The following is a 22,910-nucleotide window of genomic DNA, read 5'->3' as shown; positions in this document are numbered from 1 at the left end:
TACACAACCCAGAAAGTGCAGGAAAATACATGCACCTGGTTAGTATCTAGTATATTGAATTGGGCTGTCAAAAAAGACAACAAATCCTATATGGTGTTTAGTATTCTTCCTAGAAAAAAAAGCATTGACATATATATATGCTACTCTGCCCCTACAAGGCTACAACCTCTGCAAATAGAATTTGCGAGTGCGAAAATGGAGTACTAAAGCAAGGACAATTCCTAAGGAACATAGGGATCCCCAGATGCCGAAGGTTTTGCTGTAACATTGCAGACCCAAGCATCTGCCATGCCCATCTCCTTCTTTGCGATACAAAAGTGCTGCTAAACCTCCGAATAGGAAGGACCCTAGAGGGATATTTGCGACCACAACATTATGATTCACTCCAAAATTGTTGGGTCCAAAAAGCTCTGTTGTTGTAGAAACTGAAATGGCAGTGATTATACCAGTGGAAAAACTTATAATTGCTGTACTGAAATGAAGTAAAAGGTTGCTTTTATTGATTATGAGCAAGAAGAATGCTGCTGCCATTGGCATCATTGCAACTCCTATAGAGGCTGGCCCTGGAACTATGCACTTGCTCCTGCTTGACAAAAAAAAACATAGTAAATTAAAGATCAGTATGTTTCGCAGGATGCGTTAAGAATTGTTTGGTTAAACTCATTTCCGTGGGAAGTTTTACTTACCTAGGGGAGACCAAGTAAGCAACTTCCTCCACTGGATGGGATGTCAACTAAACGACATCAGGGGTTTAACCAAGACACCACATAGTTTTTTTGTGTTGTGTCCTAGAATACAATAGTAGTTTGCTAGTTGGACGGAGCATACCTGGAGTAGGCATAATCGAGGGCAGTTGGCAAGAGACGACCAAAAAACACGAATGCAGAGGCTAAGGACACCAAAGAAGATGTCCTGGCAAAGCCTCGAGACTCTGCTATTTGTCCCAAGTTGTTTAGATAAACCAGTCCCAGAGTGCCACCAGAAATGTATATGAAGAAGTACAACCAGAAATTCAGTCTCTTCAGCATCAATTTGACACCAATTTCTTCCATGGCACAAATTTCCTGCTTGACTTCAACAATGTTTTCATTCTGATCTTTGATTCGATTCTCTACATCTTGCCGATCATCTACTTCATCTGCATCAGTTGTAAGATCACATACTCGCCTTTCCCTGTTAAAATGACATTTTTCTTCCAATATATGAACAATAAATTCTGCCATAGGAATTAGCAACAGTGCTGTTAGACAGACTCCTAAACCAACCACCTTAAACCATGGCGAGGACTTCCTTGAGATCGGTCCCAAGTTACTCATTACAGCATATATTCCAGTGGCTAGTGTTATCACTAGAACACCAAAAAAGCCACGCTCAACCTTCTTAGGCTTATCATTATCAATATGCCGGAGAAAAGGCGCAGTTATGATACTAACTACTAAAGGAAAGAGGGAATTGAAAAGCATATAATCTTCTGCTTTTTTAGAAGGCTTAGAAGAAAAAGCACCAACAGCTGCAGTATAAATTACAGCACTTAATCCTAAATAGCAAGTACTCAGACCAACAGCAGCCTGCCTATGAAAGGGGAAATTTTGTATGGCAACCAGATAACAAACTGTGTTGATCCAGCAAATGCCGTTTCCTGCTAAAACTGTGAGAAAGAATATATGCCAGTATGAAAGGAAGGTAATATGGTGGGTGAGGAAAAGATACTGCAAACCATAGCCGATCAAGCCGAGAGAAGAACCAATCAAAAGAACTAGCCACAAAGGTAGGTAAATGGCAGCAATGCCAGCAAACCAACCAAAGAGCTTCCCTGCATCAGATGCAAGTGCAAGGTTGTTGAGTTGCAGTTGGGATATGGAAAGGAGTTGCTTTAGCTGAGAAGAATAAGCAGGGAAGTTAGAATTGGTTCCGTTTATCGATTGAAGCCATATAATACCCACCAAGCTTAGCCATTGAAGAGCTGTGCTTCGAGTCATGGCTATAGCTGTTGTGGCTACTGGCTAGGTGGGTTTAAATTCTTTTTTTAGACGAAAATCTATATTTCGAATGATTTTTTATCTACCTGATTCCCTTCTTTATAGGAAAGATTCAAGTACATATAAGAGAGCCCTCTTTGAGAGGGAAAGGATGTGAATGAAAGGCAAAGAGCTAGAAAGCAAGATATGTAAGTAGTTTTAATTTGGACAAAACTATATATTGTGGCTGGAAAAAATATAATGTGGATTTTTATCTACCACCACCTTCAGTTTTAATGTTGATGTACGTGCTTGATTAATGGAAAAATCATGAGTGATCGTAATATACACGCATTAACATTTGATGTGAGTACAAGCATGTACATGCATGCCATATATGATATATTATAGATGGCAACTACTTAAATTCCTTTCTTGGTTGGGGTTGGGATTATCTTATCTTGGGTTCGTGTTGGGTTAATTCTTTGCTCTTTCCAATCTTGTTCCATAACCATGAGCATGATATACGGCCCTATATTGTCCACTCGGTCTTTAGTGTGATCGGTCTATAAGTGAGACACGCAGTAAGTCACCTTGATCTATTATGAAAAATTCATCACCCTTCAACAATATAACAAGTCACCTCAGACATGTTGGATACACCGATAAAATTAGTGTCGACCTGTTACACGTACAAGAGTTTCTGCTATTAATTTCAAGCCTATCATAACATGTCTTTATCAACAAAATAGTGAGACGCCGCCCGCAAGAGTATTCAATTAGAACCACCCACACATATCATAGGGTCCCAGTAATGAAATGAGAAAATTTTATTCATGGCTAAACTTGTTGATCAAAGTAACAGAACAAACTGTAATTAATCTCATTAAGCGATAATTCTAGGCTTTTCGACGGGTCAAAATATGATTATGATTATGATTACGACTATGATGATGTAAAATTTTTGACTATGATGTAAAATTTTTTGTTACAGATTATCTCTGTTCCTGACTAGAGGGTTAGAAACAGATGTGGAGAAAAACATGGTAGTCAAGAGATAGACCAATCAATTGTCTTAATACCAAGTACAGCATTAATTGCGTTTTTAACACTGAACTAATCATGTCACTAAACTTAGACAAGTTTTCCGGAATTGTTAAGGAACTTTTTCCTCTTTAAGTCAAGGCAATTTATGTACATTTATTTATACCTAAAGTGACAGTACTACTATATCATATTCATAGGCGTTAAAAACTAAAGTATATAGAGTACAATCTTAACAAGATAACACAAGTACGAGTACATAGTTTTGAATATAGGAAACATAGAAGTAAAATGCTAGAGGTTTTAAAATTTCCGTTATTAAAAGAGGACAAAACTTATAATCTTTATGTTATTATGTTACACTCTTCTTCTACATGGTTTATTCATGTTCCGATTTATATTGCTTCTTTATAGCGTGTCACTAAATTACGGTGGCGGCCCAATAGTTTCTCATAGAATTGGCCTGCTTTATATGAAGCAATCAACTGTAACGTGCAGCAAATTAAAGCCTCTACGCAAAAATAGTGAAATGGAAATTCTTCAACAGTTAAGCATCTTTCCACTTCTAGTGTGAAAAGGAATACTTGTAATTATGCTTTGATTAATGTAATAGGACCAACTACAGATGAAAACAGTTGAAAATCATTAACCAACAAAGACGGTGTAAAATTGAGTAAAAAAAAAAAAAAAAACAGTAATATGGCTATAATTATCAGGCCGATTTATTACTTCCTCCAATTTACAATATACTCACAATAATTTAACTTTTACATTATTAATCATATGGAGTAGCAACTTTAAAAATCAAATATAATTGTATAATACTATTGTTAAATTAGTCTCAAGCTTATAATTATAATTTTTTTTTATTTATAATATTATCTTTAAAGTTATCCATTGACAAGTGTATTTGACAAACTATTATAACTTTAAACGGGAAAGCAAATTTATACTTAGTATTCATTAAAAAAGGAGTTTAGAAAGAATATTAGTCAAATCAAATGCAAGATCCCTAAATGTTAGCTGTTAGCCGACAAATTTTTTCCCACGGTATTTATTCATTCAAAGGTGATTTATTAGACCATAATTTTGTGTTCATTATATTCATGAACCTATATATTTAAAAGTTACCCCAAATCATCAATCTATACAACAATAAACGCAAAGGCCAAAAGAAAAGAAGTCTTCTTAGGACTTTATATGATGCAGCAAAGCTAGCTGAGCGAATTGTTTTAGAAGCTTTGTCCGAGTAATCAAAAGAAGAAAAAGGAAGCAACCTCTATTATTTCATAAGTAATTGCTTATCTCTTTCTTGAAACATGAACTTGATTGATAGATAAATACGGAGGATTGGACGTACAAAAAACAAACACTTGCCTTTCTTTTCACAAATGCAACAAATATTATTTGGAATTTGGCCAATGAAAATTTAATAGTCTTAGAGTTCACACCTTTGCTCTTATACCCCAAAATAGTAGGGACACACCTTAGCTCACTCAATTTTCATTTTCTTCTCTAATCTCAAGGCATGTTATAGATGCTCTGTATTTATTAATACCTCCGTTTCATATTATTTGCAACGATTAGACATTTTCTCTCTCTACTTTATGTCAAAATATTGCAAATAATATGAAACGGAGGTAGTATATAGGATATTAACTTGAATAAAAAAAAAACGACCTATCAAATATTTTAGCACGCGACCATCTCTAAAATATGAAGTATTTTGTCACAGAGATATATGAATACTAATTATTAAAACCACATAACAGAAAAAATAATTCATTAAAAAAATGAGGAGAAAGAGGAGTGTTAAATACCTAAAAAAAAAAGTTAAAGAAGAGCGTAAGTGACAAAAAAATATTGTCTAGCTTCAATTCCTTGATGTTGTATTAATTTATTTGTCGAAGCAAAATTGTTTCAAGTAATCTTCGAAGTCATAGCTTATCAAGATGTTCACTGACACATGAATCAAACATACATTAAACATATATACAAGTATTAATACTCCAACATTCTTCAATTTAACAAGCAACAAATACTATAAGCAAATTAACCTAACCAATAAATTCTTAAAAAATCAATGATAGTCTTCCCAAAATGAAAAAGTACAAGGAAAAAAAATAAGCAATGCAAAGAAGAGAAGAAGATAGATCATACATATATAGGTGCATGAACTTGATCATATCAGCTTGATGAATATTGTTGATGCTTTGCATGCAAGATTATACCGAAAGATCGAGTAAGAGTGAAGTTCTGAAGGATATGAATGCTTAGAGAAGAAGGGGACGGAGGTTAACATAGGAGATTAAGATAGTAATGGTGTTAAATGCAATGTAACTTTTATAATTACACCGTGAAATGGAGTTTATTAACGAGGTTTTGATTTTAAAGGAACATTTAAACCAAATGAATAATTATTGATGTTCAAGCCTAAATGCAAACAAATAGTACTTCTCTCTTTTTTTTTTTTTTTTAAGGAATAATAAAGTTTTAATACGAGTAATATTTTAAAATATATTTTTTTTACCTATATTGACATACATCACATTATTATGTTTAGGCTTTTATTACTCTATACTATCTATAAGTGAAAGAATATACAGAGTACTACGTAATTAGAATACACATAGCCTTGCAAAGTTACATTTTTGGTTTTTAAAAATTGGGTGACTATTGATCTTTTTTTTTTTCCCAAGAAGTATATAATAAATTGAATAAAGATAAGGAAAAAGATACCGTATATTTTAGGAGTCCCTTCATACAAAGGTACGAGTAATTTTTTAATCCAAAAACAGCTGAAAATAAACGCAAACCTATTTTATTTACGAAGGTAGACATATATAAATTCCCTCAAAAAAAAAAAAAAAAAAAAAAAAAAGTAGACATAAATAAAAAAATAAATAAAATGCCAATAAACTGTGCCGAAATTCTGGAGCTCTTTCAGAAAATTCTGGGCAAAACCCTCCCTTTAACCCTTCAATTTTATCTGAAATTTCCATCTTTTTCGCAAAATTGACGAACTTTCCATCTCAAATTCCAAATTGAAGTAGAAAAAGAGGGGAAAATGGAGTCAATTATGAAAGATGAAGTTGGAGAAAGCTCTTCAAATTCAAGGTTATCGAACGACAACAATGGCGATAATAAGGCAGTCGTTGTTAGGGTTAAGCGCAAACTTGATCAATCTCCTCTTGAAGCTTTCTGTATGTTCTCTCTCTCTCTCTTTTTTTTTTACTCCTAATTTTGAATTTGCAAAATTGAATTTGACAAAGAATATGTTTTTATAATGCAATACGATGTTAGGGCTGGAAATTAATGAGATACCTGTGAAACGACCGTTAATCGATTTTCAGAAGTTATCGATTTCTGATTCTTCTACTCAAGGTTTGTTGCAATTTTGATTTGACTGTTATAAAATTAGGTTAAATTATGGTGACTTTTATGAAATTAGGTTAAATTTTGGTGATTGCTTTACTTTGTTTTGTAATTGAATTCTGTACTTTGTTTTCTGGGAATGATTTTCCATTGGAATAGCTTGTTTAGCTTATACTTTGGTGAAATTGCAACTTTTGAGGTTGAGAATTTCACAAGTGTTTTGTAATTGAATGTTAATATGATTGTGCTTGTGGCAGAGGAATTGAAGATCAAAAGGGTCCTTGTCGAACATGTCGAAACTGTTAGCAGTGCTAAAGCTAGCATTCACTTTCTGCAATCCTTTGTGGTTAGTTTTTCTACAACTTGCTCCCCCCTCCCTCCTTGAATTTGCACCATTCGTGTTTTTTGCAGTTGTGCTCTAAATTCCTTGTTTCCATTTGGATAATTGTCATGTTGTCGCAAGTCGCAACTCCTCAGTACTAAAAAGTACTCAAATTTTAACCAAAATGTCTGTTGTAGGAAGCGAGGATATGTTGGGGCAAACAATTGAAATGACACTGCTTGTTGAATGCCCCAGAATTCTATTCACTATTCTTAATTTCGGAAGGTGGTGAATGATTATGCATCCCAAATTATTTTGGACTTGTTGCATTGTCTCTGATGGACTTACATCTAGTAGATATTGCATAAAGATTCTTGGTTTAAATTAGCCACCATTACTTTGGATCAGTGTTCTCTCCTCCTAGGATAAAATGAGATTATTATGTAGCATCTGCTGCCTCATCTGATTCATATTCTGTTTTTCACCTTTGCTTTCCTAGGAGTGTTGTCTATATGTTCCTGCTATTGTCTAAAACTCAAAATATGAATAGCTGTAACCCTATTCTTAATGATTTGTTTTCTTATCCAATTTCGCTTATGTATTTGTTCTTTATTCAGCCACCTACTCCTGATGGCGATTCCAAGTTTAAAGCAAGCACTAAAGAGAGAAGGCGCACTCTCCAGAAAGAGAATGTATGTGCTGACAACCCCCCCCCCCCTCCCCCTCCCCTTCTCTCTATTTTTACTTGTATGCATTTGTAAGGAGGTTATGTTGAAAGCACTTATCTTTTTTGTGTTTTATTTTTGAATTTTGCAGAAGCATGACCAGCTATTGTCCAAAGCAAAGCAAGAACAAGAGGTAGTGTTAGTGGGATTGCAAATCTTGCATTTCATCAGTAGGAATTTTTAATATGTTGTTCATTGGACACTATGGGTACTGTATTGTCTTTAATTTTATATGCCATCAAGTGGGTGAGCATCCATCAAGTTGCATGTTATAGCTTCTTCACTGTCTCAATGAATACAGAAGTTGTTGGCTTTACCTATTCTTTGAGCTACGAGAGAAGCATTATGTATCATAATTAGCTATACAAGCATCATAACCCTCTGTTCTTCGCCATCGACAAACACTTCCTGAATCACCTTCTAATTGATTCTTTCTTATAAGTTCTAATAATTACTATGTATTATATAGTGAAACATTGTATCGATTTTAGTTTGTTTCTATGCTGATAGTATATCCATAATTGAAACTGTTGTAAGAACTTACATTAATTTGCCGTCCATGTGATTTTGCCTCTTTTAGGAAATAGCAAGAGGTGCACGTTTTGAACAAATATGGAAGCATAGAACACACAATAAAAAGGCTATCCATGATGAGGCTTTGAATGAAGTATGTCGTGTCTATGATGTTCTTCGTGTTGACAAGGCAGAGGAGACCTCTAAAATGATAAACAAACAGGAGTAAGTTTCCTGTGTTCCATTATCAATCAACAATAAATAAATAAATATATACATAAAATGCAAAAGCTCTCTGTGCCCTTCATATAATTTTACCTGTTTAATGTTGTGTAATTAAAGGATGCTAAATTCTTTGATCGTTGCAGAGAAATGTCTGTGGAAGAGCAGGAGATCCTCAGTAAATTTTTACCTCTTTTAAGGGAGTGTGTTCCTGGTGCTGCTGAAGAGATCGAATCTGACATTGTTTCTTCTGCTTCCAGACATGGTTTGTTTGTACATTTTCTTTTGTTATAGTCCTTATAGATTTCAAGTTGCTTTATTTGCTGTTATGCCATATGTTAGAAGATATTAGACAGAGGGGATGGCTTTACAATTCAGTTGTGAAGTTTTTGTTTATCTTGTTGGCTGTGTGATGGAATTTATTTTGTTAGCTGTGTGACTAAGCTGGAATTTATCTTGTTATCTGTGACTGAGCTGGAATTTATCTTGTTATCTGTATGACTAAGCTAAAATTCATTACTAAAATTCTTCTGTGAGAATATTTTGTAGCTGTAATTCTTTTGTAGTAGTAATCTTGGTGTAAGCCAAAAGATGAATTCATTACTATACAATTTTACGTAATTACGTATACTCTTTGCAGATTCAGCTGAAGAATACGTGTACGACCTGTATACAGTCAAGGAACAGATAGATGAAACAGAGGCATCTTATCCATTTCCTTTGTATGGAACTTTACTTATGTTCTTAATACATCATTCAACATTTTATTTTCCCTGGTTTTGCTTATGAACAATTCCTTGATCAGGGTCCAAGTTGATGATGATGATGATCACTATGATGGTCCTGATTATTCGGACTATGAAACTGATGATTCCAATGGTAATCGCTTCCATCTCTTCTCTGCCATAAATCTATTGATTCCAATGGTAATCGCTTACAGGGTACTGACACAAAATGTTTTTCATACTGGGTGACAGCTGAGGACCATCCTGCTAACGATTATCCAGAAGAGGAGTCTTCAGATGAGGAGAAGAGTTCGAAATCTGGTAGTGACTCAGAAGAGGAAAGCGAAGCAGAGAGTGATATGTCGGAAAAATCTGAGGACTCAATAGGATTTGACCAAGCAGAAGATCCACTATACGAAGATGAAATGAACGAATCCCATGACAACGCTGACTCTTATGATGATGGTGACGATGAAGACTGGAGATGAGCACATCGTTGAGTTGTTGGCTTACATTACCTTTTACTAACTTATATTCTCAACGTAATGACACGCTTGTAAATTTGGTGCATATTTTGCTATCTGCTAAAAGTGTAGGAAAACGGGTGGTGTTTGCCGGTTGGTAATGTGTGAACAATTTTGACAACATTGATAGCTAATTGTTTAGAACTTTCCAGGAATGAAGTTAAGTATTCCAGTCTGATTATCAAATTTGTTTGTCTCAAACCTTACCTTATACGGAGTAATAAGATAGAATATTCTATTTACCTTAATCAAATTGGAGTTTTGCAGTGATTTTATTTTTGTAAAAGAAATTGAAAAAAAAGGAAAATAAGTATACGTATAAAAAACGCTAGTTAAAGAAAAAAGGCAGATTCTTTTTCCACAATTCAACCTGGACGATGACAATGATGATGATCTGAGGAAAAAAAAACGTCAAACCTTTGGATTTTTAATTTTTTTGATTAAAATTAAAAATCTGAAGGATGACCAATTCGAGTTTGAGTTCAGAGGAGAGAGAAAATGAAGAGGTAGTAGTCGAAGTTCATCAAGGAATTCCACAAATACCCATAGATCTATTCGTCAAGAAAAATCGAAAAGGCCTACGCTTTTTCGACGCTTTTGGTAATCTACGCTACAAAGTTAGCGACGCTTCTCCACTTTCACCAAAGCATAACCATGGTTTACGGGGGCGTGTCCTATTGGATTCTTCCGGCAATTCTCTCGTCTCTATTTTCCGGTGTCATGTCAGTTTCTCTCTCCTCCTTTCTTTGGAATCTTGCGTTTTAATCGATTATTATTGTATTGTGATATCTGGGTTTAATTCTTGGTGTCAATTTGTTGATGATTCAATCCCTGGTTTTGCAACCACCTCCAAGACTTTCTCATAGCCTTAGTTAGGAAAATTATCCAGGTTTTAGAATCTTTAGTTTACAAGACAGGATAATTCTGCAATGTGTTGTTGTGATTACAAAACTATTGATTTGGTGACAGATCAATTCTGCAACAATTTGGGGCGCTGTGTTTGGTAATTGATCTTGCAGATTATGTATAAGCAGTAATTGACTTATGGTTTATATATGTAGGATGGGTCGTGGAAAGGCTTCAAGGGTGATAGTTGTGAGGAATTACTTTTCAAGGCGGAACAGACGCTGATTACATTTAATAAGATAGAATTCAGTGTAAATGTTGCTAGAGATGATGGCGCAAACTTAACTTTTGCGATCAGAGGTTGCGTTTTCTGGAGAACTTGCACCATTTATCAGGACAAATTCATAGTAGCTCAGGTATGGTACTCGACGCTAGCATGAACAGCCCGTCCACAACCCTGGCTAATGTGCAGGTTTATCTTTCGGTTATCAAATTGCTTACTTTACCATCGTTTCTTGTGAGTATGACTTGAGTTTTCATTGGATGCAGACAAATCTTATGTACAAGCTTGGTTTTAGGAAGCATTTCGTGGGGAGGAGTAAATTCAGAGTAACCATTTTTCCTGGATACAGCGATTATAACTTCATTGCTTCGTTGATTTTAGTATTTTTGGATGGACGAAAACAATGAGTTTCATTTTTTAGGCAACTTGATGAAGAAATTTGATAATTGTGATTACATTAGCCTTCGCAAATATTGTTGCTACTCATTGTGGCATGCAAAGCATTCCATTCAATTGAAACAATTTAAAAACTTTTTCTCCATCTCAGTGCTACCCTGCTATTGTTTTCAGACTGATGTATATTATGTACCTGTGCAACTGACATTTAAAGTTATACGAAGTGATTCCTCGAGTCGATTCGATCTGTTGTGAATATGTGATCCTGTGACTTAATGGAGAAGGCAAATAGGATACCAAAAAATAGGGCAAGTGCAGGATTAAACTGTTATGATTGGCGAGATTTCCAAACAACTAAACGACCAAAAACCATTTCTATCATCAATTGCATAGTGTTTACAAAACCTAAGTGCCTTGAAAACAAGGCCAGTGGAGTTCTCCATCATTCTTCAAAACCCCCAAAAGAAAGGAGGGGAGACATAAATATACTATGAGGGGGGAAGACTAACCAAAAAAGAATCTGCTATTACTCCATGGTGTGTTTACAAGGAAACAACAGGACCTTATTCCTGGTGATAGCAATCAAAATTGCAAGGTACACAGTATAACGCCAACTTGAATTTTTAGCTGAATAGCTGAACCGAGGACAGGATTGTACATATTCACCACATTAGGGGTGATAGCCATCTCATCTCTGATCCATTTCCATTTGCAAGATAATACATCTTCTTCCACTTCTCTTCAGTGAACACTTCTCGACGGATAAGCCTTTGCCTACATTTGCAAAATTGTTAAAGCTCAAAATAGAAAGCCATTAAGCTCTTCACAATCAGCCATGAGAACAACAAAAACAAATTACAGTATAAAACAAATGATAAATAGATACAGAAAACCAGCATAGGCAGCAATAAAAGACCAAGTGGAAATATCAGCGAGGGGAGCTAGTTACAATAGACACATTTAAATAGAATGACAGCAGCAATTCATAAACTTCAACATCCTGCATATAGGCAGAACAATAATGACGCATATTCTCCATCCCAAGTGAGGCAACCAACATGGCCTCGAACATATAAAATCCAATCTACGAAGTACCAACTTTCCTTCTCCCAGTTTATAGCAAAAGTTACTTCCAGTATGCACATTTGCAGAGGGGTTGAAGTGCACACCACAAAAGAAGAAAAGATGCAAAATTATCAAGGATAACTACATCAGTAACACCATAAACCTTTAAATTCATATTATGATGATTGGAGACAGCGCAATATGATCAGCAAAGTTACATTATGTGGCAATTATCTGAAGGCATACCTAACGTAATAATGGCAAACAGCTGCAGCTTCATCCAGAGTGTATCGAGGAAAATCAATACGAGCATTATCTGGTACACCAGGCAAGTCTTTACGCAACTTCCCCACTGCTGTAGAGTGCGAGAATGCACCAACCATCATGTCATCATGTGTCATGGGCCTGAATGCATTTACCTGCACACAAAGGATTCAACGATGAATCAACAAAAAGCTTCTAATTGTACAATTTTACCAAATTTGCAGTACAATTATAAGAAATTATCATGAGCCACTTCATACACGTGTACTTTAGCTTAAATCTGTGTGTGTGTGTGTGTGTGTGTGTGTGTGTGTGTGTGAGTGTGTGTGTGTGTGTGTGTGTGTGTGAGTGTGAGTGTGAGTGAGTGAGAGAGAGAGAGAGACAGAGAGTTCTCACCGTTGCAAGTTCTTTAGCATGAATTGGTCTGGAAGAACGGGGTGTAACAACCTCTTCAAATTCACTAAAAGTAAACCAATTGTTGTACTGCAAAAGCCAGCAAAATAAGCAGAATTTATAAGCTTAGCTGAAGCCGAATCTGTATCCATATTAAGTTGATAGGAAGTTAACCAAGAGTTGGCATAGAGACAACTAAAGCTGCAATATAAACTTACTTGGTCAATTGCAAGAAGCACAGGAACATCTTTAACCAGGGATAACTCCTTCCGTAAGCGGACTAGCACTCCAACAGCAGCATGTGTATGAGTAACTCCAGTCTGGATTAGATCATATAAAGTTGAACCATCTGGCATCGCCATGGAATCTGCTCCCTTCATAAATCCCACACCAGCGCCTTCTCCCAGAGGAATAGGTTCAGATATATGACAAGGGAGTTGACGTAAGCAAGTTTCATTAAATTTGAGAAAGTCCTATAAAGCAAGAGGAATGAAACATTAGTAAATATTATAACGAAATAATGGAACAGACCATGCATCAACTTAATAATTTCATTGTTAGTTGAAAAGGCACCAAAGATGGAAACTTATTTTTTGTGAAGTAGGGAAATATATCTGTGTTACTGTTCAAATGTGCCACGTATTCAATTAACATCCTCTCAACCTTGGAGACATCTTAATGATTTAGTCAACTTGGTACAACCTCACTGTGAATCACAAGAGTTAAAGACAGTGATTGGGACTTGCCTTCAGAATATTTTCAGCCTGAACAGGGGAATCCCAAAGACCGGTTTGTGGATTTTTATAGAAAAATCCACCATGAGTCCAATCACGACCTTTGGGGGAATAAAAGACCAGCCAACCTTCATCACGAGCCCAATGAGCAAGCATTGCAAGTGCAATACTTTTACCACAGCTACGAGGACCATCCAAGACAATCTGTTTTCTAGGTTTTGGTGCTGAAAATATATACACAATCCATGTACAACAATTGAGTTAGGAATTCAGAACGCAAACCATATATGAACAATTCCATACACATGGTAGAAAGGAACATTGTGTTACAGTATTAGTTTCTTCCAAAACAACAAAGCTAAACTTCCTACCCCCTCTCTTCAACAATTATGGTTGGCTACACAAATGATTTTTCAAAATCCTCATAAACTGTAAAAGATTAAATCAGATCAGCTCTTACGCTGCTAGTAGTCCAAGAACGCCTAAATAATTCATTAACTAACCAATTTTAATCAAGAATTGACAAGGCAATGACCATGTGATCCAATACACTATATGATGTAAATAATCATCGGCGTAGTAAACTTCCATGAAAGATGTATAATAGTAGAATAATTTCAAACTCCTCAGTTTCAGCTCACAGCAATCAGGTAGAACTCAAAGTCAAAAGTCATGACAAACAACAAAGGCATTGTGATGAATGAACGATTACAAATACACAGTGGCTCCACACATTGTTTGAGCCATCAAAAATATAGCGAAAGCAAAACAACATCAAGTCTCATTCTCATGGAATTTGCTATGATTGGAATATCCTTGTATGCTCAATTATCTAAAAATTCCATTCTTGAGATACATAATAAATGTTCAACGCGTTCACAATCGCTTGATCAATCCCAAAACACTCACATTTGACCCTAACATAACTCATAACATAGAACATTGAAAAAACAGCTAGATAGCAGAATCAAATAGAAACATAATAAGCTAAAATTTTAGGGTTTAGGGTTTTAGGAATGAAATTCAGCACCTTTAGCAGAAGAAGACCAAGTAGGAGGATCAACAATCCGCCTAAAATTATCACGAAGATCCAAAAAACTCTGCCGAACAAGCAAAGCGCATCGTTTTGTATCCTCAAACTCCTTCAACATCCCACTCGGCAATCCCTCCGGCAACGCCGCATTCAAATCCTCAATCCTTCAAATTCAACCCAAAAAATCAAAATCAAAACCAAATTCAAATTCATATCAATTTCAATTCCAAACAAAAAGAAGAAGAAAAGCAAAAAAAAAAAAAAAAAAAAAAAAAAAACCTGAATTTCATGTAAGAGCAAGTATCTTTCCGAGAGAGTTGAGAAAGAGAAGAAGTGGAAGTGAAGAGAGGGAGACCATTGGGACCCACATCAAGGGACCTATCCTTGTCATCCTCAGCCAACGACCTTAACCGAAGCTGTTCACCTTCCACGTCAGCATCGAGCTCAGCCGAGGAACCGCCTCCGACATCATCGGACTTTCCGTCGCCTTTGAACTTCTTCTTTGCTTTAGCGAGTGTAGATTTCGAGGGTTTTGCCGAGAAATGTCGGGAAAAGTCGGTGGTGTTGGTTGATAATGCGGCGGTGATTGGAGTGAGAGTGGATGAATTACGGTGGCGCGTGGATGTAACAGCGGTGGTTAGAAATCGCCGCCACATTTGGCCGTCGGAAGTTGGGATGTCTGCTGTTGAAATGGGGGTTCAGGAAATGAGTTCCTAAACTTACGAAGAGGAGGTGCAGTGGTTGAGCTTCATTTTTTGGGCCTAATTAATTGGGCTAATATCTAAACAATTGGGCCTTCAATGACATTGTTAAAGTTACCCATTCTACTGGACTAATCCACCATCATGGTCCATGGTCTATGGGGGAAAATTAAATATGAGTAACGTCTTATTAGGGCATGTTCTGATTGACTGAAGTGAGCTAAACTGAACTAAACTGAGCTAAGCTGAGCTGAGCTGAATTGAATATTTTATGAGAAAAGGAAATTAAGAACTGAAATGAAGTAATGAACTGAGCTTATTGGAATTGAACTGAACTGAAAATAATCTGAAAAGAGCAGACCCTTAGTCAGATTGGTATAAAAAGAACGCATTCGTGATCTGTTTAGTATATCGTATAAATAATTATGAAATAAACACATTTGTAATCCGTCTATTATTCCGACTTGTACTTAAGTTGATTTTTGTGTTGAAAGAATTTATTAAAAGACCTACAGTTTATAAGCCTATATAGAAATGGGTTTTTACAAAATATAATGCTAGTTATTCATTATCCATAATTATTTTGTTTATGTGTCAAAATGAAAATATACTCCGTAATATTATTTTGGTTTCATCTAGTCAAGATATTGTGATTGTGATTGTTATCATATGCTGGTTAATTGGTTATAGGCTAGTATTGTTGGGGAATTTGTGTTTGAACAAGGGTCACAAAAAATAGCAAACAAATTAAACCAGAAAATCTTCGAGGCGTGAACGGAATCACTTTCCCAAAAGTATAATTCCGACCCTATACTACAACCGGGTTTTCACGGAAATTTACTTAGGAGATACAACGAAGGACAATTGTAATCACAAGTAGGATGATTACAATTCAATGTATAAAAGCTTGTGTAATTATGATGATGATAATTAAAATTGCAAAGTAAGGTTTTTTAAGAAATACAAAATCTGAATATTTTTCTCAAGTATATATTCAACATATGTTCCAAGAACATATATATATCAAAGCAACAAATACTCCAACAGCCCACAAGTGTAACCGTCAAAAACCAAGGAAGAGAAGGAAAAAACTGTCAGCCATACACGGCAGGTCTGACACGCGCCCGATCGGGCCAACTGGAACGTCAGAATTCAAGTTCTCTCGCGCCCGATCGGGCGGCAGCCCCAAATTCCAGAATACGATTTTCGACAAAATAGCATCCTTCTCGCGCCCAATCTGGCGGTGGCTGCCCGATCGGGCGGTGGAGAGGAAGATTTTCAAGCCACCCTCGCGCCCGGTCGGGCGAGCACCACCCTGACCGGGCAACAAAACAGGGCAGCAGCTTCGTCTTCCATAAACAAAGTTTCTCGTTGCCGAGAGCTCTAAGCTTCCTTCAATGTATTAATTGCTATAATATTCTTTATTAATTAAATACAACACCTTTGCCTAAGTAATATAATTAATTAACATGAATTATGTCCCCAATTCTCAAAATTATTCAACAAGTATCTTAGTTATTGTAATGCTTATGATAATAAGGAAAATTCGTAACAATGTGACTTAGAGCTAAACAATTTAGTGTTATTGACCATATTACTTTGGATTGAAGAACGGAATCTTTAAAGAACGTGAACCAAAAAAATTAAAAATATTCACTAAATTGTTTATATATAAAAAAAAAATGGATTTTGGTCATTTTCTTTCATTCAACTCTAAAAAGTTTTCTCAAAGACCAAACTCTATGTAGGTTAGTTATAGCAAAATTTAACACCTCAAGGCCAAAGTGGTTTGGTCAAATTCTTTATTTCCACTAATAAGATCATATACAGTTTTACTATCCACGTACATTGCACCTACATATATAGTACATAGTCCTTATAATTTACGACTACTTAACAACCAAAATGCAGAAACTTCTAAATTATGCGATCTTATCTATTTTAGGCATGGCTGCTAGGGGTGGATCTATTAAGGTGCACGGTGAGTCACGTGACTCGCCAGCATAAAAAAAAATAAAAAATAAAAATAAAAAAAATCTAATAGACCGCCTATTTCAGATATGCGGTCTCTTTGTCGCTTCTATTTGAGATTAGCCCACTGTCAGTTTTTTAAATATCAAAGAGACCGCCTATTAAAATATCAGATAGGTGGTCTCTTTGTTGCTGCTATTGCCACCACGTCATTAGAGACTTGTTATCTAGATAACATGTCTCTTTTTTCAGCCATTGAATTAGAATAATTTTTTGCGTTGCTTTCGTATTTCATTAAAGAGACCTGTTATATTTAATAACCGGTCTCTTAAGTTATCTAACTTTTTTTTTAAAAATAATTCTTGTTTTTAAGTAAAAAAATCATGAAGTTAGTTTAATGTAATAGTTTTATAGTATGTATTTTTATATTCTATTTTTGGATTGTAATCATTTTGGTGAAATATAATTTTTTTATATAATTTTTGGATTGAAACAAGTGATCAATTATTGATGGTGACTCATAAGTTCGAAAATCCTGGATCCGCCAGCAGACCTATTCATATTTCATATGCACAGTGGTGTACGACACTCACCAGTAAAAAAAATATTAATGTGTTAGTTTTTTTTTTTTAAAAAAAGAAAAAAATATCAAAGAGATCGCTTATTAATTTATTATAGATAGCCGGGCTCTTTGAAGCTGATATTGCATTTTAAAGAGTGCGCTACGCTCAATGTTTTTTTAAAAATTAAAAAAAATCAAAGAGCGAGACTGTTTTTACAATAACTAGTCTCTTTGATGCTACTACGGAGTATTTCATTTCACGAGTTTTGCACTGCTTTCTTTTAAAAATAAAGAGACCAGTTATTACACCGATAATAATTAAAATCGGTCTCTTACGTTATTTAACTTTTCTTAAAAAATAATTTTTGCTTCTATTTATATCCTATATGTGTGCAACCAATTTTAATAATATTAAGCTTATCAATTAAGTAAATTATCATAAAGATAATGTAATAGTTTTATAGTACCATTTGTTTGTAACATGTTATTTGTAGTACTTTCGGTTTATAAGAATGAATTTTTAAGTACTAGCTATTTGATTGTTGTATGGACTTTTGTATCCTTCCTTCCTTTTTTTTTATTTTTTTTTATTGAAATCAATTTGGTGTTTTTTTTATTTATATATAATTTTTGGATTGAAATTAAGTATGAACAACACTAACAACCATACTAGCTAACATACTTATAATGTCAATTAGTTAACTAGCTAACATGTTACACTACAAGAACAAGGTTAAATAGCGACGGAAATTTTCCCTTGCAAAAAGGCCAAATTCCGTCGCAAATAGCATTTCCGACGGAATTCCGTCGTAACTGTCCGTCGCAAAACGTTTCGTAGGAAAAAAAAGAATTTCCGAGGGAAATTCCGTCGCAAATGTCTTTTGCGACGGAAATACCGACGGAATAACATCCGTCGCAAGAAAATCTGACTTTCTTTGAGCCAGTCACACAACACTTTTCTTTGAGCCTTATCAAGAGCAAATGGGGCTTTTGGCATGTACTCTTTTCCCCTACCGTCCTCCTGCAGATGAAATTGTGGCCTTTTACAATATTTAGCTATGTCATTTCGAGCCGATGGCGTGTCACATGTCTGTTTTTTCACATCCATAATGGTGTGGATTAACTGATCAAAGAAGTTCTTTTCAATGTGCATGACATCCAAGTTGTGACGGATGAGCAGATGCTTCCAATAAGGAAGCTCCCACAACGAGGATTGCTTGAACCACCCTTTTTTTGCTCTTTTGAGATGTTTCAATGCCTCCGGCCCATCAGTTGCCCTTGGAAGGTGTCTCACACATTCCACAATTCCTCACCTGACGTGATGTGTGGCGGTGAACCTTTTTCGACTTTGTTTTTACAAAAAGCAGTTTTACTATTTCGAAAAGGGTGATCTGTTGGAAGGAATTGGCGATGGCAATCAAACCAATAAACTTTGCCACCGTGTTCAAGCCAGAATGTTTTGCTTTTATCCATACAATAAGGACAAGCCTTCTTACCCGCTGTGGTCCAACCAGACAACATATCGTAAGTTGGGAAGTCACTAACAGTCCAAAGGATGGCTGCTCGAAGATTCAAATTTTGTTTCCTCGAAATGTCATAAGTATTTGCGCCTACTTCCCATAATTGTTTCAACTCTTGTACCAACGGTTGCATATACACATCCAAATTGCCCTTAGGGTTCTTAGGACCAGGAACGAGCAACGAAAGGAACATGAATTGTCTTTTCATACACATTGAAGGAGGCAAGTTATAAGGGGTCAAAATGACAGGCCAACAGGAATATTGTCCCCCAAACTTACCATGCGGAGCAAAACCATCTGTACACAAGCCAAGTCGAACATTACGAGGCTCATTGGAAAATTCAGGAAAGCATCTATCGAGGTGTTTCCAAGCTTCACCATCACTAGGGTGTGCCATTGTGCCTTGAACTCGAGGATTTTTCGAATGCCATGTCATTTCCTCCGATATGTTCTTGGTTGCATAGAGCCTTTGTAATCTCGGTGTGATCGGAAAATAAATTAAAACATTCAAAGGCACTAAACTACCTTTAGAAGTCTTTTTGTATCGGTCGCTACCACACACCCTACATGTAGATAGCTGAACATCATCCTTCCAAAACAGCATACATCCTTTCGGACATGCATGAATCTTTTCATGAGGCAACTCCAACCCCTTCACAATCTTCTTCACCTCATAGAATGTGTTGGCCATATTGTTATTGTTAGGAATCGCCTAATTGACCAAAGAAGCAAACCCGTCAACACATCTATGGGGTAAATTATACTCACACTTAAGACTAGTAATTCGAGCAGCCATCTGTAACACAGACAATGAACTTCCTTCGTATAATGGTCTTTCGGAAGCCTTTAACAAATCTAGGAAATGCTTAGCTTGTGCATTAGGCTCCTCCTCTGCCTCTTCTGAATGCCCTTGATCTTCATTATGACCAAAAGCATCGAAAACCATTTCACGGTATTCATTTGACGGTCCTTCAGGAGCTCCCGGAAAGCCTTCCCCATGACACATCCACTCATAGTAATTAGGTATGAAACCCTTGCAGTACAAATGAATTTTAACAGTTTCCGCATCCCAAAGTCGTTTGTTCTTACATTTAAAACATGGACACCTAACTTCATTCGGGTTGCTACTCTCGGGATGGTCTTCCACGTATTTAAGGAATTCATCTACCCCTTTCACAAATTCCGGATTAATAGAATGCCCAACCTTCCTTTCATACATCCAGCTACGTTCTGTTCGTTTCATGATTACAACTTCTACACAAACTCATGAATATGTATAATCACATTAGTCACAACGCGTATTGAATATTCATTAACCATCTAAATGTTAAAAATATGATAATAAGATTGTACATGATGTCCAAAGGTCCTTATCACTCCAACCTAACCCATCCTTGGACATTTAATCTCACTAGCGAATGTATGCCAGATTATCAATTCTATGGAAAATCCGGCAGCATTTCCCTTATGTTCTCCAAGTACACGATGTAGGCTATTAGATAACCCGTCATATGTACCCAGAGAACATTGTAGAGAAATTATTAGCCAGGATATTCCCTAGAATCAATAACAAGGCATACATTCACCACCTAAGTGAGAATAAACGTCCAAGGACAGTCCCAACCGGGGACTATCCAAGACATACTCCTAATGAGTATGCCTTGAACGGGTATCTAGGCAAATGATGATGCAAATGATTCATTCATAAATATATCAAGTAAATATAACACGCTCATTTAAAAATATGCCAAGCAAATTACATAACACAATCATTATAAGTAAACCAAATATATCATAATCATAATTAAATTGATATAAACAATTATATAGTAATCATTACATTTAAAATTATATAAAACAAATATTTTTTACTAAATTAACTAACATGCATTAAATTAAACTAACATACATTATATTAAACTAAACAAAACTAACATACATTATTAAATAATAATAAATTAAACTAAACTAATTAACATACATTATTATAATAAACTAAATCAATGTAAACTAACATATCATGCGGTACATTTTTATAATAAAATATCAACCTAAACTAACATATCATGTCATACATTATTATACTAAACCAAACAAAATTTACATGTCATGTCTTACATTATTATAAAAATGTCAAACCAAATTAAACTTAACTAACATATCAACCATTATTATTTATTATAATAAACCAAATCAAACCAAACTAACATTTATCTAAGTCACTAACATGCCAAGTATAAACTAAAATAACAATTTTAGAAATTAGAATGTCACGAACCTATAGATCTGCACTTTTTATTGAGATTCAAAGCAAGGCAAAGATACAAATCCTACAAATATTAACAATTAAACATTAATTAAGGTGTAAAATGTCAATATTTATTTTAAAAAAATGAAAAAATAAGTCAAATTATGTTCAGAGTTCTTACCAGCGGGAGGATGAAGGTGGTGGTGGTTCTGGTAGGAGGCGGAACGGTGGAGCCACCTGAAACAAAAGGGGTGTTAGGGTTAAATAAAATAAAAATAAAAACATAAAAAAATAATAATAATAAAAATACCTCACCGGCGCTGCAGCCGGAATTCTTGGAATGCCGCCGGCCGGGTAGGTGTGACGGCGGCTGCTACAAGTCGGTGGTGGCTGTTCACAAGCCCCGGTGGTTAGTGCGAATTTTTTTTTAAAAAAAACAAAAACCTAACACCGGAGGTTACCGTCGGGGAGAACGGCGGCAGCGGGATCCGGTGGTCAGGCGGAGGCGCGCTTAGGCTGAGGCGACGGCGGCGGTCAGGCGGAGGCGCGTCTTCTTCTCTTTCTCTTTCTTTCTCCCTTTCTTTCTTTCTTTCTTTCTCTCTCTTCCACCGTGTTTTTTCCCTGGTTCTTTCTGGTTTGAAACCTAATTTCTAGTTCAAGTATTTGCGACGGAATTTATTTCGTCGCAATAAATTTTTCTACGGAAATAAATTCCGTCGTAAATTTTGCGAGGGAATTTCTGTCGCAATTCACATTTTCCGACGCATTTTAGCAACACACTTAATTCCGTCGCTGAAATTAAAGTTTGCGACGGAAAAATAGGTCCGTCGTAAAAAATCCGTCGGTATTAAGCCATTTTCTAGTAGTGTTAGGTCATGTTTTCTATTAATTAATTTTCTTATCATTCAAAATAAATAATACGAAGTACTTTTTTTTTTTTTTTTTGAAGGGTATACGAGTACTTATTCAGATTACAAAAAAAAAAAAAAAAATAATAAAATAAAATAAATATGTTAAAGAACTAATAATCCCATAAAATTATTGATTATTATATTAAATTGTGTGTGTATTTTAATCCATTGTTGCAAAATGTACAAATAATGTCCATCATGTAAAATTGTAAAAAGCATTGAACTAAGGTAAATTTGAAGATTGAAAGTCTAGTAATAATACAAGACTAACAGTTTTATATACACGAACAGAATGAACAATGTTTGTAAAATATGTTGATAACAAATCTAGCTCGGAGCAGCATAAATGCCCACAAAGTTCTTCTCATGGCGCCACAATTACTAAAAACTTGATTGAACTGTAACCCTTATTACATAAGATGGTATATAATCTCCATAAGGGCATAAGGCCCCAACTACCAAATTGAATTAGCTAATCGATAACAGATAATGTATCCTTAATTATATGTGTATCAAACTATTAACAGACGTGCCAAACGGTATGCAAACTTAATTGCATTGATTGATTAGTAGAT

At 35.4% G+C, this 22,910-nt stretch overlaps 4 protein-coding genes across 4 annotated transcripts; 2 read left to right on the top strand and 2 right to left on the bottom strand.

Moving 5' to 3' along the window:
* LOC110684207 (protein NUCLEAR FUSION DEFECTIVE 4-like) lies at positions 1–2,240 on the bottom strand. Its single transcript, XM_021860624.1, has 2 exons — positions 829–2,240; positions 1–583 (listed from the first exon to the last, which is right to left on the bottom strand). The coding sequence occupies exons 1-2, from the start codon at positions 1,977–1,979 to the stop codon at positions 160–162; spliced, it is 1,575 nt and encodes a 524-aa protein (XP_021716316.1). The 5' UTR covers positions 1,980–2,240; the 3' UTR covers positions 1–159.
* Positions 2,241–5,605: 3,365 nt separating this feature from the next.
* On the top strand, positions 5,606–9,594 carry LOC110684204 (RNA-directed DNA methylation 4-like). Its single transcript, XM_021860620.1, has 10 exons — positions 5,606–6,205; positions 6,306–6,386; positions 6,635–6,723; positions 7,317–7,391; positions 7,516–7,557; positions 8,005–8,162; positions 8,306–8,424; positions 8,800–8,881; positions 8,965–9,038; positions 9,137–9,594. Exons 1-10 carry the CDS (start codon positions 6,070–6,072, stop codon positions 9,370–9,372), a joined length of 1,092 nt encoding a protein of 363 aa, XP_021716312.1. The 5' UTR covers positions 5,606–6,069; the 3' UTR covers positions 9,373–9,594.
* A 34-nt stretch (positions 9,595–9,628) lies between these two features.
* LOC110684205 (protein LURP-one-related 7-like) lies at positions 9,629–11,076 on the top strand. The gene is made up of 3 exons (XM_021860621.1): positions 9,629–10,130; positions 10,470–10,670; positions 10,804–11,076. Exons 1-3 carry the CDS (start codon positions 9,870–9,872, stop codon positions 10,942–10,944), a joined length of 603 nt encoding a protein of 200 aa, XP_021716313.1. The 5' UTR covers positions 9,629–9,869; the 3' UTR covers positions 10,945–11,076.
* A 177-nt stretch (positions 11,077–11,253) lies between these two features.
* On the bottom strand, positions 11,254–15,143 carry LOC110684203. The gene is made up of 7 exons (XM_021860619.1): positions 14,702–15,143; positions 14,420–14,586; positions 13,402–13,613; positions 12,874–13,128; positions 12,659–12,745; positions 12,245–12,417; positions 11,254–11,707 (listed from the first exon to the last, which is right to left on the bottom strand). Exons 1-7 carry the CDS (start codon positions 15,076–15,078, stop codon positions 11,596–11,598), a joined length of 1,383 nt encoding a protein of 460 aa, XP_021716311.1. The 5' UTR covers positions 15,079–15,143; the 3' UTR covers positions 11,254–11,595.
* Between the last annotated feature and the right edge of the window lie 7,767 nt (positions 15,144–22,910).

The sequence above is a fragment of the Chenopodium quinoa genome, unplaced genomic scaffold (assembly GCF_001683475.1).
Source record: "Chenopodium quinoa cultivar QQ74 unplaced genomic scaffold, ASM168347v1, whole genome shotgun sequence".
NCBI classification, from domain to species: domain Eukaryota; kingdom Viridiplantae; phylum Streptophyta; class Magnoliopsida; order Caryophyllales; family Amaranthaceae; genus Chenopodium; species Chenopodium quinoa.
Note: the sequence above shows the minus strand (reverse complement) of the source record. Positions and strands in the feature narration are given on the sequence as shown.